General features: G+C 47.8%; 1 protein-coding gene across 1 annotated transcript; it reads left to right on the top strand.

Annotated features, from left to right (window-relative positions):
* The first annotated feature begins 10,176 nt into the window (after window positions 1-10,176).
* LOC143364145 (uncharacterized) lies at window positions 10,177-17,246 on the top strand. The gene is made up of 3 exons (XM_076804642.1): window positions 10,177-10,843; window positions 16,222-16,274; window positions 17,193-17,246. Exons 1-3 carry the CDS (start codon window positions 10,177-10,179, stop codon window positions 17,244-17,246), a joined length of 774 nt encoding a protein of 257 aa, XP_076660757.1.
* The last annotated feature ends 250 nt before the right edge of the window (window positions 17,247-17,496 follow it).

The following is a 17,496-nucleotide window of genomic DNA, read 5'->3' as shown; positions in this document are numbered from 1 at the left end:
CTATTTGTAAGAACCTCTAGTAATCTTACAAATGCTCATTTATAACTTTGCGATAACATTTGAAAATAGAATTTAAGACTTGCTAGTTATAAAAACTTGTGTATGTAATTGAACTGTGTCTGAATTTACTTTAGGCTACCTCGGGATGAGCTGAAGGTCCTTCAATGCTCTCCTTGTTTACTCTTGGCCCATCTTCACCTTCAAGGCAGCTCTCTTTCAATTATTAATCGAAACACGCAGTTTTTGTTTCAGAATACCTTTTCATTCAATGAAAAAGGGTTAGTTTGGCTCTCGTGAGCCGGTTAGATTTCGCACTCTTGTGCGTGATAGGTAGGCCGCACTCGTGTGCGGGGTTAGCTTGGCTCTCGTGAGCTGGTCTTAGGATGGCTCTCGTGAGCTGGTTAGATTCGCACTCTTCTGCATATTAGGTAGGCCGCACTCGTGTGCGGGGTTAGCTTGGCTCTCGTGAGCTGGTCTTAGGTTTGGCTCTCGTGAGCCGGTTAGATTTGCACTCTTGTGCATGTTAGGTAGGCCGCACTCGTGTGCGGGGTTAGCTTGGCTCTCGTGAGCTGGTCTTAGGTTTGGCTCTCGTGAGCCGGTTAGATTTGCACTCTTGTGCATGTTAGGTAGGCCGTACTCGTGTACGGGGTTAGCTTGGCTCTCGTGAGCTGGTCTTAGGTTTGGCTCTCGTGAGCCGGTTAGATTTGCACTCTTCTGCGTGTTAGGTAGGCCGCACTCGTGTGCGGGGTTAGCTTGGCTCTCGTGAGCTGGTCTTAGGTTTGGCTCTCGTGAGCTGGTTAGATTCGCACTCTTCTGCATGTTAGGTAGGCCGCACTCGTGTGCGGGGTTAGCTTGGCTCTCGTGAGCTGGTCTTAGGTTTGGCTCTCGTGAGCCGGTTAGATTTGCACTCTTGTGCATGTTAGGTAGGCCGTACTCGTGTACGGGGTTAGCTTGGCTCTCGTGAGCTGGTGTTAGGTTGGCTCTCGTAAGCCGGTTAGATTCGCACTCTCGTGCATGTTAGGTAGGCCGTACTCATGTACGGGGTTTGTCTTCTTTTCATCGTCTTCCATTTTGGTTCCTTGATTTTATTGTGTCTAAATATTATTAGTCTGTTTCAGATAAAGGATAACAGATGTGAGCAAAGTTATCGTCGAACGAAGACACCGCATCGATCGAAGATTTCACATTATTTATAAGTTAGTATTAGTTGTCGAGCAATTATTGTGTTAGACTCAGTTTGTTAAATTCGCTAGTTGATTTGGGTCATAGCCTTCTGCTCTGATTATTTTATTGTTGCCTCGCGACTCAGAGCCTTCTGCCTGATTCGTTTTTCATCTCCCGTGAATCGGAGACTTCTTCTTCGATTCACACCTTTTACTCCGCAATAATTACTCGATATACGCTAAATGGTAAAGTGACCTTTTCCGTCTGTGGAAAAGTAATCTTTCCCATTTAGCGAACTGCGAAATTTAGTTGATAAGATAGTAAATCGTCGTTGTAAGAAAGGGAGTCAGAAGGAAGCGTATTGAATTCGTTCTGGCTTCCTTTCGGGTCTCTTGCGCAGCAACCTCCTCGTGGTGAGACCCGGGCAATCGGTATTATTCTCTATTTGTAAGAACCTCTAGTAATCTTACAAATGCTCATTTATAACTTTGCGATAACATTTGAAAATAGAATTTAAGACTTGCTAGTTATAAAAACTTGTGTATGTAATTGAACTGTGTCTGAATTTACTTTAGGCTACCTCGGGATGAGCTGAAGGTCCTTCAATGCTCTCCTTGTTTACTCTTGGCCCATCTTCACCTTCAAGGCAGCTCTCTTTCAATTATTAATCGAAACACGCAGTTTTTGTTTCAGAATACCTTTTCATTCAATGAAAAAGGGTTAGTTTGGCTCTCGTGAGCCGGTTAGATTTCGCACTCTTGTGCGTGATAGGTAGGCCGCACTCGTGTGCGGGGTTAGCTTGGCTCTCGTGAGCTGGTCTTAGGTTTGGCTCTCGTGAGCCGGTTAGATTTGCACTCTTGTGCATGTTAGGTAGGCCGCACTCGTGTGCGGGGTTAGCTTGGCTCTCGTGAGCTGGTCTTAGGTTTGGCTCTCGTGAGCCGGTTAGATTTGCACTCTTGTGCATGTTAGGTAGGCCGCACTCGTGTGCGGGGTTAGCTTGGCTCTCGTGAGCTGGTCTTAGGATGGCTCTCGTGAGCTGGTTAGATTCGCACTCTTCTGCATATTAGGTAGGCCGCACTCGTGTGCGGGGTTAGCTTGGCTCTCGTGAGCTGGTCTTAGGTTTGGCTCTCGTGAGCCGGTTAGATTTGCACTCTTCTGCATGTTAGGTAGGCCGCACTCGTGTGCGGGGTTAGCTTGGCTCTCGTGAGCTGGTCTTAGGATGGCTCTCGTGAGCTGGTTAGATTCGCACTCTTCTGCATATTAGGTAGGCCGCACTCGTGTGCGGGGTTAGCTTGGCTCTCGTGAGCTGGTCTTAGGTTTGGCTCTCGTGAGCTGGTTAGATTCGCACTCTTCTGCATGTTAGGTAGGCCGCACTCGTGTGCGGGGTTAGCTTGGCTCTCGTGAGCTGGTCTTAGGTTTGGCTCTCGTGAGCCGGTTAGATTTGCACTCTTGTGCATGTTAGGTAGGCCGTACTCGTGTACGGGGTTAGCTTGGCTCTCGTGAGCTGGTGTTAGGTTGGCTCTCGTAAGCCGGTTAGATTCGCACTCTCGTGCATGTTAGGTAGGCCGTACTCATGTACGGGGTTTGTCTTCTTTTCATCGTCTTCCATTTTGGTTCCTTGATTTTATTGTGTCTAATTATTATTAGTCTGTTTCAGATAAAGGATAACAGATGTGAGCAAAGTTATCGTCGAACGAAGACACCGCATCGATCGAAGATTTCACATTATTTATAAGTTAGTATTAGTTGTCGAGCAATTATTGTGTTAGACTCAGTTTGTTAAATTCGCTAGTTGATTTGGGTCATAGCCTTCTGCTCTGATTATTTTATTGTTGCCTCGCGACTCAGAGCCTTCTGCCTGATTCGTTTTTCATCTCCCGTGAATCGGAGACTTCTTCTTCGATTCACACCTTTTACTCCGCAATAATTACTCGATATACGCTAAATGGTAAAGTGACCTTTTCCGTCTGTGGAAAAGTAATCTTTCCCATTTAGCGAACTGCGAAATTTAGTTGATAAGATAGTAAATCGTCGTTGTAAGAAAGGGAGTCAGAAGGAAGCGTATTGAATTCGTTCTGGCTTCCTTTCGGGTCTCTTGCGCAGCAACCTCCTCGTGGTGAGACCCGGGCAATCGGTATTATTCTCTATTTGTAAGAACCTCTAGTAATCTTACAAATGCTCATTTATAACTTTGCGATAACATTTGAAAATAGAATTTAAGACTTGCTAGTTATAAAAACTTGTGTATGTAATTGAACTGTGTCTGAATTTACTTTAGGCTACCTCGGGATGAGCTGAAGGTCCTTCAATGCTCTCCTTGTTTACTCTTGGCCCATCTTCACCTTCAAGGCAGCTCTCTTTCAATTATTAATCGAAACACGCAGTTTTTGTTTCAGAATACCTTTTCATTCAATGAAAAAGGGTTAGTTTGGCTCTCGTGAGCCGGTTAGATTTCGCACTCTTGTGCGTGATAGGTAGGCCGCACTCGTGTGCGGGGTTAGCTTGGCTCTCGTGAGCTGGTCTTAGGTTTGGCTCTCGTGAGCCGGTTAGATTTGCACTCTTGTGCATGTTAGGTAGGCCGCACTCGTGTGCGGGGTTAGCTTGGCTCTCGTGAGCTGGTCTTAGGTTTGGCTCTCGTGAGCCAGTTAGATTTGCACTCTTGTGCATGTTAGGTAGGCCGCACTCGTGTGCGGGGTTAGCTTGGCTCTCGTGAGCTGGTCTTAGGATGGCTCTCGTAAGCTGGTTAGATTCGCACTCTTCTGCATATTAGGTAGGCCGCACTCGTGTGCGGGGTTAGCTTGGCTCTCGTGAGCTGGTCTTAGGTTTGGCTCTCGTGAGCCGGTCAGATTTGCACTCTTGTGCATGTTAGGTAGGCCGCACTCGTGTGCGGGGTTAGCTTGGCTCTCGTGAGCTGGTCTTAGGATGGCTCTCGTAAGCTGGTTAGATTCGCACTCTTCTGCATATTAGGTAGGCCGCACTCGTGTGCGGGGTTAGCTTGGCTCTCGTGAGCTGGTCTTAGGTTTGGCTCTCGTGAGCCGGTTAGATTTGCACTCTTCTGCATGTTAGGTAGGCCGCACTCGTGTGCGGGGTTAGCTTGGCTCTCGTGAGCTGGTCTTAGGATGGCTCTCGTGAGCTGGTTAGATTCGCACTCTTCTGCATATTAGGTAGGCCGCACTCGTGTGCGGGGTTAGCTTGGCTCTCGTGAGCTGGTCTTAGGTTTGGCTCTCGTGAGCCGGTTAGATTCGCACTCTTCTGCATGTTAGGTAGGCCGCACTCGTGTGCGGGGTTAGCTTGGCTCTCGTGAGCTGGTCTTAGGTTTGGCTCTCGTGAGCCGGTTAGATTTGCACTCTTGTGCATGTTAGGTAGGCCGCACTCGTGTGCGGGGTTAGCTTGGCTCTCGTGAGCTGGTCTTAGGATGGCTCTCGTGAGCTGGTTAGATTCGCACTCTTCTGCATATTAGGTAGGCCGCACTCGTGTGCGGGGTTAGCTTGGCTCTCGTGAGCTGGTCTTAGGATGGCTCTCGTGAGCTGGTTAGATTCGCACTCTTCTGCATATTAGGTAGGCCGCACTCGTGTGCGGGGTTAGCTTGGCTCTCGTGAGCTGGTCTTAGGTTTGGCTCTCGTGAGCCGGTTAGATTTGCACTCTTGTGCATGTTAGGTAGGCCGCACTCGTGTGCGGGGTTAGCTTGGCTCTCGTGAGCTGGTCTTAGGATGGCTCTCGTGAGCTGGTTAGATTCGCACTCTTCTGCATATTAGGTAGGCCGCACTCGTGTGCGGGGTTAGCTTGGCTCTCGTGAGCTGGTCTTAGGATGGCTCTCGTGAGCTGGTTAGATTCGCACTCTTCTGCATATTAGGTAGGCCGCACTCGTGTGCGGGGTTAGCTTGGCTCTCGTGAGCTGGTCTTAGGTTTGGCTCTCGTGAGCCGGTTAGATTTGCACTCTTGTGCATGTTAGGTAGGCCGCACTCGTGTGCGGGGTTAGCTTGGCTCTCGTGAGCTGGTCTTAGGATGGCTCTCGTGAGCTGGTTAGATTCGCACTCTTCTGCATATTAGGTAGGCCGCACTCGTGTGCGGGGTTAGCTTGGCTCTCGTGAGCCGGTTAGATTCGCACTCTTCTGCATGTTAGGTAGGCCGCACTCGTGTGCGGGGTTAGCTTGGCTCTCGTGATCTGGTCTTAGGTTTGGCTCTCGTGAGCCGGTTAGATTTGCACTCTTGTGCATGTTAGGTAGGCCGTACTCGTGTACAGGGTTAGCTTGGCTCTCGTGAGCTGGTGTTAGGTTGGCTCTCGTAAGCCGGTTAGATTCGCACTCTCGTGCATGTTAGGTAGGCCGTACTCATGTACGGGGTTTGTCTTCTTTTCATCGTCTTCCATTTTGGTTCCTTGATTTTATTGTGTCTAATTATTATTAGTCTGTTTCAGATAAAGGATAACAGATGTGAGCAAAGTTATCGTCGAACGAAGACACCGCATCGATCGAAGATTTCACATTATTTATAAGTTAGTATTAGTTGTCGAGCAATTATTGTGTTAGACTCAGTTTGTTAAATTCGCTAGTTGATTTGGGTCATAGCCTTCTGCTCTGATTATTTTATTGTTGCCTCGCGACTCAGAGCCTTCTGCCTGATTCGTTTTTCATCTCCCGTGAATCGGAGACTTCTTCTTCGATTCACACCTTTTACTCCGCAATAATTACTCGATATACGCTAAATGGTAAAGTGACCTTTTCCGTCTGTGGAAAAGTAATCTTTCCCATTTAGCGAACTGCGAAATAGAGAATAATATCGAGCTAATAGCTGCTCATTTATAACTTTGCGATAACATTTGAAAATAGAATTTAAGACTTGCTAGTTATAAAAACTTGGGTATGTAATTGAACTGTGTCTGAATTTACTTTAGGCTACCTCGGGATGAGCTGAAGGTCCTTCAATGCTCTCCTTGTTTACTCTTGGCCCATCTTCACCTTCAAGGCAGCTCTCTTTCAATTATTAATCGAAACACGCAGTTTTTGTTTCAGAATACCTTTTCATTCAATGAAAAAGGGTTAGTTTGGCCCTGTTGAGCGAGTGTTAGGTTAGTGTTGGGTTTGCTCTCATCAGCGGGTTAGATTTACACCTGTTTACACCCGTGTGCAAGAACGGTAAGTCGTACTCGTGTATTGAGTTCAGAGTCGTATCTTCATCATTTATCATAGGTGTATGGGCTATAGTTCTCGTGGATCTAGTTACAAGATTTATCGTTCGTCAGAGTAGAGGGCGTAAGAAATCTAGTTGTTGTTAACGATGTCGGTATTTCAGATCGTGAGACACGAAACCCCATATGGTGATTGGTCTACTCCTATACCTCATCTGTGGTCATGCTAAAAGACTGACCGGTTCTGTGCCATGCTAAGGCTGAGCAGATGTCAGCACTATATCGGGAACGCCGAAAACCCGGGCGTGAGCACTCTCATATCCTCTCTGCCTATACCTCGTCTGTGATAGAATACATTGAAGTGAAAATTGAGAAAAATAAAAATTTATAGAAGAAGAATGGCCGAGAGTAATAGTAAAGACAACCAGCAAGTTCCCGTGGACACGATGGAAGATTGGGAGGTTTGGCAGATGCTTTAATATTTCATTGTATCAAATATGTAGGTCCATAATATGTATGTAACGGGTATATCTATGGCCCGCGACTTCCCCGCCTAACACCGCGCCTACCACCGCCCCACTCCCAGCGAGCGCGCCGCGAGACCACGGCCGAGCACAGTCTCCCGTCGCGGCCGCGAGGTGGCCACCGCGACGATGCGGCTGCTCGCGAGTGGAAGTGGGCGGTGGGAAGGATAAATAGGCCACGAGAAACAGCAGTCGTAGCAGTTGAGACCCGGCATGCGAGACCGAGAACATATCTCCACCGAGCACCGCTACCGCCGAATAAGACGAATAAGAGTTTCTAAATCGAAAAGAAGAGCGTTCAAAATAGCTGAGCGCAAAAGATTACAGTCTATTAGGAAGAAAATTGAATTCAAACAACAAGGAAAACCCTGCTCTGGAGAACGTTTGTAACCGTACAGGTTACATATTGATACACCCCATATATCGAACGTCGATGTCGACCCCACCATAACGCTCCGTGACGTAACCCGCGAGTTCTGACGGAGAAAAAGACCGCGAGATATCGCGACACTTGTCGCAATGCGCACGCATCGATCCCCACTCGATACCGATCGAAGGAGGTCGATGCGTGCCGCAGATAGATCACTCTACATCTGCGAAACACGGTACGCGATCGAGGGGTCAAAACCGACCCGATAGAACAGGCAAACCGACTGTTCTATCCTCGACGCGTAAGCGCCTCAAACCGAGGAGTCACAGGTGCAAACTGCGCTGTGGCATTGCCGACCGTTAAGACGCAGTTTGTGTTCTGTGGAATCATCACGGGTTATTTAAAATTCATAAATCTTTCGTTGTAATCGTGGTACCGAGTGGACACTTCGTCATCGTAACTTTCGTGGTTCTCGTTCGAAATGCCCATCACTGCTTCGGTAGGATTTGAATACTCGTACGCATTCGCGGCCGGGTGCACGGTTGGTTAGACAGGTCACGAATTCGCATATCGAGAGGCGCGATACACGTTTAAATCGTTAAAATCATTCATTAAAAACCAGGTGTAGAGGCAAAGCGAGCGAACTGCGTGCGTCGTAACACGGCATATATTGCGTGTTTACGTGTTGCGAGAACTCGGTACGGATTACCGATACGCGGTATTCAGCGCGTCGTCATAGAGGAATTTATTGCCCCGTCCGTCGGGACAGATCACGGGTCGTCCTGTAAACAAATAGCTCATCTCCGAGCATACCGGAGCGATTGCTCGTCAAAATAGAAATAGTTCTTCCAAGAATATACTGCCCTTTTACCAGTAATTTGTCTACAAGCTTTATTTGTCTCGTCCAAACCTCGCCGCTTTCCAGTGCCTGGAGGCACGAATCCATCTCCTTCGCGAATTTACACGCGTAGGGAATTGGGGGTAGTAACCGGCCCCCGTGTCTTAATATAAATAACCCTTGAGTCGTCGGGACAGGGATAAATCAAATCAATGAAGTCGAAAGAGGAATGAACGGTTACACGTTGATACTTTATTAAAGGAACGAGTAATTTACGCATTAGTAAAATGAACAAACTCGAAGAATTACATATCGCAGCTTCCAGAAGGGGTAAGTGATGTCATTTTACGCTTAAAAAAAAATAATTCAAAGTAATAATACAACCCATTTGATAGATGTTGACACAGAAGCTGAAGGAATTGGTGTTTAACTGTAAGAAGAAAGAAGAGCAGAAGAAACAAAAACCATATGGCCAGGGCTGCTTAAGGGGGGCGGACCGTCCGAACCTGACTCCGAAAAATAATGATTGTCACGCTATGAAAGAACGGCCGCTAGAAGAAGCTAAATAGTAACATTTCTGTCCAGCAGGCGAGCTAGCAACGTTTTCCACAGTTCAGTATCGACACAGACGAGGTATAGGAGTAGACCAATCACCCAATGTATTTTTCTGTCTCACGCTCGGGGGGCTCTAGAGCCCCCGTACCATTCCGTGTCACATCCTACCGTATCATCCAGAACTAATATTGTGGAACCGATATTCTACAATGGCGCTGTTGCTGATATAATTTTAAATCTCATGTCGAGGATTCATATGATGAATGAAACAAAACAATGTCGTTTCCTCTTAATTCCATTACGGCTGACACGCAAGTGCATCGAAGGAGACGTAATGTAATAATAATAATAACGTAACGTCTCCGGCTGAGAATATTTTGGTCCCGGATCGAATCCCGCATGGAATGATTTTTTTTCGTTAAACACTTTTTTCTTGTTCTTTCTACTACGTCAGTCTTCTTCCCTGTGCAATTACAACTACAACAGTGTAATAACATAATTATAAGAAATTAAATTAGTTTAATATTAGCCAAAAGTAAGAACTTAGTTTAAATTTAATTTAATAAAATACGACGTTGATATCACTAATTTCATTTGACTATTTAATAGCTACCTACTCAATCTACTTCTGATATTGCTTTTCATTTGCAGCGTATATATTCTAATAAATTTAATTATTTGGGATTGATAAAAGATTGAACAACAATATTTATAATAACTAGTTTTGAACATTTTTGAAGGGTAATTAAATTTAAAAAACAAAAAGAATTATTTAAAAATACAAAATTGTAGCGGCTAGCGGGGCGCCGGAAGAGAAATCTTCAGCGCACCAGCACCAAGAAAGATTTATGGTTTGCACAGCATAAGACGCTATTTGTGAGAAAACGTCTTTAACGTTTTTGGCCACTTAGCGGACAGATGTGTCCTTGTAGTTCCTAGCGACGAACTCAATAGCGCAAGTGGACGCCATAAATTTTGGGTAGTCTAAGGGTCTCCAGCCTAGAGTGTCCCAGCGACGCGTGCCTGGTTTCTATCACCCGGGAAAGCTGGGCCCATTGACGTAAGCCAGCAGTCACGTACCGCACCTGGCACGGGCCCGGAAGACACCCCGCTGCATCACCAAAATTAGATTTTTAACAGAACGACACGCTCACCCTTCTCACGCACGAGAGGCGTGGAATGTGGGCGTGTTATGCAAAATGCACGGATTGGTGGAAGTTCCCCGCAAGGACTTCCACCAATCAGCCGACAAGCATTTTTGATGATATAAGGCAGTCACGAAGTCGAGACACAGCCGCGTATCCGCCGAGTGACTTAGAGTCTAGTCCGGTCGTTGCTAAGTTGCAATACAGTTCAACCGCGAGTCTAAGCGAATCGCCGGTTTTAGTTGAACCACCCCGGACGCTCTCGCGACATCACTCTTTATTGTAAATAAACGACTCAGTCACGTACACCTGATTTTGAACACTTGTTCTAAGGCACCCGCCTTATATAACCCTGTTCCTTCATTGGTGACCCCGACGTGATCAGGGTGACTGAGTCGAATCACGCGCATATTTTTTCTCTCTCGAAGTGCGTGTAGTGCAGTGTTATTGAAATGGCGACAACGACACCAGAAGTCAGCAAGGTCGCCATCAAGATCCCACCCTTCTGGCCTGAGCAACCCGAGCTGTGGTTCCGCCAAATCGAAGCACAGTTCGCCCTAAACGGGATTACAGCTGACACGACAAAATTTTATTATATACTGTCGCAGCTCGAACCCAAATACGCGTTGGAGGTGCAGGATATATTTATAAACCCACCGGAGGCCAACAAATACGGGACACTAAGGTCCGAACTACTAAAGAGGCTGTCGGCGACCCAAGGGAAAAGGATTCGACAGCTGCTGGAGCAGGAGGAAATAGGCGACCGAACCCCGTCGCAATTCTTACGCCATATGCGGAACCTCGCAGGTACCACAGTCAGCGACGAGTTCCTGCGGACCCTGTGGTCAGGTAGACTACCCAACGTGACCAGAGCGATCGTCTCGGCTCAGTCAGACCTGCCATTAAACAAGCTGGCCGGGATAGCCGACCACATCCACGCGGAGGTGCAGCCAACCCAGGTAGCCAGCACGTCGGCCCCAACGCAGTCCGACCGCCTGGCAGAACTCCTGATCGACCGATTGGAGAGACTGGAGCTTCGAGTCGCCGAAACATCCCGACCTTGCAGTCACAAGGGAAGCAGGACGCCCAGACGGGGTCGGTCTTCGTCCAGGTCATCGGGTAAGACGGAGAACGTCTGCTGGTACCACCAGAGGTTTGGGAAGGAGTCCACCAAATGCCGCCAGCCGTGTTCGTATGCGGGAAACGAGTCCCTCCGACACTGACCGCGGCAGCCAGTGACGGAACATCCACCTGCCGCCTCTTCGTCACGGACAAAGTGACGAAGACCGAATACCTCGTCGACACTGGCTCGGACCTTTGCGTGTATCCACGCACACTCGTCAAAGGCCGAGTCAGCAAGACGTCATACGAGATGGTTGCGGCAAACGGATCGACGATCGGCACCTACGGCATCCGCGTGATGGACCTCAACCAGGGACTACGGAGGGCCTTCCAGTGGAGGTTCATCATCGCCGACGTGGGAAAACCCATCATTGGCGCCGACTTCCTCACGCGCTACGGACTACTGGTGGACCTCAGGCGACGACGCCTGATCGACCAGACGACATCGCGGACGACAACGGGACGCACCGTCGTGGGTTTCACGGACTCCATCCGGACCATCGCGGGAAACTCACGCTACCACCAGCTGCTAGCCCAGTTTCCCGACGTGACCCGACCCACAGCGACTCCTAGGCAAGTCAAACACGATGTTGTACATCATATTGTAACGACTCCCGGCACCCCCGCGTATTGTAAGACCCGCCGATTGTCCACCGATATGTACAAGGTCGCTCGCGCAGAGTTCGAGGAACTGTTATCTCGGGGTCACATCCGTCCTTCTAAAAGCCAGTGGGCTTCTGCCCTACACATGGTGCAGAAGAAGGACAACGGATGGCGGCCCTGCGGCGATTACAGGACCTTAAACGCTCGCACGATCCCCGACCGGTATCCCATACCACATATCGAGGACTTCGCGCGAACATTAGCAGGGAAGACAGTGTTTACTACGTTAGACCTGGTCCGCGCGTACCACCAGATACCGGTAAACCCTCGCGATATTCCGAAGACCGCGGTAACGACGCCGTTCGGGTTGTACGAGTACACCGTCATGCCGTTCGGTTTGCGCAACGCGGCGCAGACGTTTCAACGCTTCATCGACACCGTCTTACGCGGTTTCGATTTTTGCTATGCGTATCTAGACGATATTCTAGTAGCGTCAGTCGATGAAGACGAGCATATGGAACATCTGCGTCAACTCCTCGAGCGGCTTAACGAGTACGGTGTCATCGTCAACCCGAGCAAATGCGTATTCGCCGCTACCGAAGTCAAGTTTCTCGGGTATATTGTGAACGGCAACGGCACGAGACCTCTACCTGAAAAAGTAAAGGCCATAAACGAATTTCCGAAACCAGAGACCGCGAAACAGCTCCGTAGGTTCCTCGGTATGTTAAACTTTTATAGACGGTTCATACCTAACGCCGCGGCTGTACAAACACCGCTTCACCACCTGCTCAGCGGTCGGACGGCGAAAGGCAACGCCCCGATCCAATGGTCAGGTGAAGCGGAAACAGCGTTTCAAGCATCCAAAGATGCACTTGCCAACGCTACGCTACTAACGCATCCATCGAGTCGTTCGCAACTCGCGATTATGGTGGATGCGTCGGATTTCGCGATCGGAGCAACGCTGCAACAGCGACAAGGAAATTCGTGGAGGCCACTAGCCTTCCACACGAAATCCATGTCGCCCGCACAGCGTAACTACAGCGCATACGATCGCGAACTTCTAGCGATATATACAGCGGTTAAGAAATTCCGACATATGGTCGAAGGTCGTTCGTTCACGATATACACCGATCATAAACCTCTGACTTTCGCGTTCAACCAGAGATCCGACAAATGTTCCCCTCGACAGTTTCGGTATCTGGATTACGTAGGCCAGTTCACCACTGACATTCGGCACATCAGCGGCAAAGATAACGAGGTGGCGGACGCACTATCGCGAATCGAATCCATCGCGTCGACTATAGACTACGCGGAATTAGCTCGTTCGCAAGAAAACGACGAAGAAGTCGACAAGTTCTTAACCGCGTCCGACACCTCATTAACGCTCAAGCGCGTCAAATTAATCGACAGCGACGTCGAAGTCTATTGCGACGTGTCAACGAATGTCGCGCGCCCATTCGTAACAGCACCGTTTCGCCGACACGCGTTCTCAGCTGTCCATAACTGCGCCCATCCAGGTATCAAGGCCACCGCGAAACTCTGCAAACAGAGATTTGTTTGGCCGTCGATAGAACGCGACTGTCGCGCTTGGGCTCGCAGTTGTACCGAATGTCAGCGCGCTAAAACGAGTAGACATGTCTTCAGCCCGATATCGGAATTCAAAGCGCCGTCCGCCAGATTCGAGCACATCCATCTCGATTTGGTGGGCCCGCTACCGATATCAGACGGCAAAAGATACTGCCTCACATGCGTCGATCGCTTCACGCGTTGGCCCGAAGCCTTTCCGATCGCCAATATCGAGGCAGAAACGGTAGCGAAAGAGTTTGTCGCCGGATGGGTGGCTAGATTCGGTACCCCCATCCGGATCACAACGGACCAGGGTAGGCAGTTCGAATCGCAGTTGTTCAAACACCTGAGCAATTTATTAGGCGCGAAGCATATTCGAACTGCAGCCTATCATCCGGCGGCAAACGGCATGGTCGAGCGCTTCCATAGACAGCTCAAAGCTGCCATAAAGTGCCACGGCACGCAACGTTGGACCGATGCGTTGCCCGTAGTACTTTTAGGTATTAGGGCAGCGTATCGGGACGACCTGCTGGCATCAACGGCAGAGCTCGTCTATGGCGAGAGCGTTCGGCTACCTGCCGAATTTTTTACCAACACGGCGAGCAACGAAGACCCCGCGAGCATGGTGAGGCAGTTACGCGAACACTTCCGCGACGTTCGCCCGGTGCCGGGATCGCGTCATGGTGACAACAAAGTGTTTGTCTACAAAGACCTAGCGACCGCCTCCCACGTGTACCTTCGTACCGACGCAACGCGGACCCCATTGCAAAACGCGTACGAAGGACCTTTCCCAGTTATTTCGCGTAACGGGAAGAATTTCAAGATTCGAGTGCGCGGAAAAGACACAACGGTAACCATTGACCGCCTTAAACCCGCGTACACGGTAAACGGTGACGAGACCGTACGATACAAAGACTCGCAACCGACGACCGAGCCGACCCCCGCGCAGGTACCTGTCCACACGCGCTCAGGTAGACGCGTTAGATTTCCTGACTACCTGCAGGTCGGAACGTGAGACAACCTTGCCACGTTGTATATATATTGTACATTTTGTAAATAGCCAGCTACAATAAGAATAGGTATAGATTACCCGGTAATTAGGATTAAGTTAGGATAGCGTTAGCACTGGTAAGGGGGTGATGTAGCGGCTAGCGGGGCGCCGGAAGAGAAATCTTCAGCGCACCAGCACCAAGAAAGATTTATGGTTTGCACAGCATAAGACGCTATTTGTGAGAAAACGTCTTTAACGTTTTTGGCCACTTAGCGGACAGATGTGTCCTTGTAGTTCCTAGCGACGAACTCAATAGCGCAAGTGGACGCCATAAATTTTGGGTAGTCTAAGGGTCTCCAGCCTAGAGTGTCCCAGCGACGCGTGCCTGGTTTCTATCACCCGGGAAAGCTGGGCCCATTGACGTAAGCCAGCAGTCACGTACCGCACCTGGCACGGGCCCGGAAGACACCCCGCTGCATCACCAAAATTAGATTTTTAACAGAACGACACGCTCACCCTTCTCACGCACGAGAGGCGTGGAATGTGGGCGTGTTATGCAAAATGCACGGATTGGTGGAAGTTCCCCGCAAGGACTTCCACCAATCAGCCGACAAGCATTTTTGATGATATAAGGCAGTCACGAAGTCGAGACACAGCCGCGTATCCGCCGAGTGACTTAGAGTCTAGTCCGGTCGTTGCTAAGTTGCAATACAGTTCAACCGCGAGTCTAAGCGAATCGCCGGTTTTAGTTGAACCACCCCGGACGCTCTCGCGACATCACTCTTTATTGTAAATAAACGACTCAGTCACGTACACCTGATTTTGAACACTTGTTCTAAGGCACCCGCCTTATATAACCCTGTTCCTTCAAAATATATTTCAGTACATACCATTAAACCCGATTCTTTTTAATTTTTTCAGTTTAAATTTCACTTTGATATCTTTTTTAGTTCAAAAGTTATAGCAAAATATGCGCCTCGCCGAACCGGGAATCGAATGCGCTACTTCCAGACATAGTTGGGCACTATTTAGATAACAAATTATTTAAATAACGATTCGAATAAAAGATACTTTAACTTTATTCGTTATTCGAAGGTTCGAATAAAAAAAGTATCTTTGTCGAATAAATAATTTTATTCGACGAGAATTTATCCGATGAATAAAGCTAATTTTTTTTATTCGAAGCGGATTTATTCGAACTTGGAACAATTTTTTCATCTTTTATCTGTATCGTTTATTCGAAGGCTTCGAATAAACAGCAACGAGGCCCGACGAAAGCCGAACTTCAAAGACCCAGCGACTGACAAACGGCATACAATGTAAGCAGATGGAGAATCGCGTACGAATGCAAGTTTAACTTTTAGATTTTTCAATATACCACCATAAAATTGCGACGAGTGAATTGAGGGGCTTTTCCTGATGAAAATGAGTCCAAATTCGAGTGTAATCAAACAAATTTATTGATACGTAATGTTACGATAAAAATGACATTCTTATTGAAGATAGTCCAAATGATGTCGTGTTTGGACTCATTTTGATCGGGACAAGCTCCACAGCTCATTCGTATTAACAATATTATTCTGATTAAAAACATAAAAGCATAAATTGCCAATAATGCACGATTCTCCATCTACTTACATTGTAGGCCGTTGGTCGGTCGCTGGTCTTTGAAGTTCCGAGCTCGTAGAGTCGCGAGATATCGGTGTGAAACAACTACCAATCAAATTGCAAAACTCCATTGTTTTTCAGGATTTTTTTATGGGACTTGCGCCAACTAATTCGTGGCATTCTTCTGATTAAAATGACACTAAACACGGTACAAATTGGACTGTATTTAGCATTTTTATCCGTAGATTTATTCGAAGGCTTTGAATAAATCTTCGGATAACTTTTGCCAGCTCGACGAATAAACGGCGACGAAGGCCGACGAGGACCGACGAGCGCCGAACGTCGAAGACCCAGCGACTGCCAAACGGCATACAATGTAAGCGGATGGAGAATCATGCTGTTTGGGATCGGAAGGCGAACACTAAAGAGCCGCGGTTTACTGACACAACGACTTTATTTCACCGTGAGGATCGTCGAACTATAACCGATTACTTTGTACAGTTTGTAAACACAAATAAACACGTTTGAACAGTTAGCTTGAAGTGGATATCTCCCGTCTATTTCGGGAGCCGTAGATAGCTCTTGTAGCACGAAACCGGTCAAAAAGACGCGAAGCGTTCACGCGAACAAGAGGTCGAGATCAAGATCGATTGCGAGATAGTTTGATAGAGCGTTAGAAACGAACTGGACGAGCGAGCGAGCCGGCGAAACGATGATAATCGATCGTAACCCGTCTCGTCGGCGCGGGCCAATTAGAGAGCGATCTAACAATCGATTCCTGATCTCGCTTCTCTCCGCGATCCAGCCAATTGCGGGGCGCCGATCCGCGTCGGCGCGGAAACGCTGCCGACACATTCAGCCAATCTCAAACACATGCATTATTGGCAATTTATGCTTTTATGTTTTTAATCAGAACAATATTGTTAAGACGAATGAGTTGTAGAGCTTGTCCCGATCAAAATGAGTCCAAACACGACATCATTTGGACTGTCTTTAATGAGATTGTAATTTTTATCGTAACATTACGTATCAGTGAAACTTGTTCGATTGCACTCGAATTTGACCTCATTTTCATCAGGAAAATCCCCTCCATTCGCTCGTCACAATTTAATGAGGATATATTGAAAAATCTAAAAGTTTAAACTTTCCTACGTGCGCGATTCTCCATCCGCTTACAATGTATGTCGTCTGTCGTCGCTGGGTCTTTGAAGCTCGGCGCTCGGCAAAAGCTATTCGAAGATTTATTCTATAGTCATAACATCAGATATGTACATAACTCGTCAATCATTTGTATTTGACCAGATTTGATCATTTTTGTGGATCTAGTTCCAACATTTATCGTTCGTCAGCGTAGAGGGCGTAAGAAAACCAGTTGTTTACATGGGAGACACGAAACCCCATATGGTGATTGGTCTACTCCTATACCTCGTCTGTGATAAGACATTTGCCGGTGTAGTTGCGATTCCCGACGCTACTGGCGCTGCATTCGCCATTCGGGTTCTGTCGGCATCGATCGGCTCTCTCTGTCGATCTCGAGCAGGGGGAGGAAACTCTTATGTATGACCTTGGACCGCTTAGTTCACTTACGAGGGAATGAGCATAGATGGCACCACGTTCACAGCCCTCACATGATTAAACGTGATTGGACGTGACTGATGTTCCAATCTTTCCTGCTATTGGACGCTACTATTCCTGCCAAAACCACTGCTGCATGGCATGAATGATCGTGTGACTCGTTGCGGACTGTGATATTATAACCTTCAAAACCTTCTTCATATTGTTTTAATAAGACAAAAATTTAAGTGTATTGAAAATTCGAGTAATAAGCCCAGGAAATATTGAAAAAATATTGAAAAAAACTTTGCTCAGTGTCGAATCAATT

Source organism: Halictus rubicundus, unplaced genomic scaffold (assembly GCF_050948215.1).
Source record: "Halictus rubicundus isolate RS-2024b unplaced genomic scaffold, iyHalRubi1_principal scaffold0295, whole genome shotgun sequence".
In the NCBI taxonomy this organism is placed as follows: Eukaryota; Metazoa; Arthropoda; class Insecta; order Hymenoptera; family Halictidae; genus Halictus; species Halictus rubicundus.
This window is presented reverse-complemented; position numbering and strand designations above follow the sequence as displayed.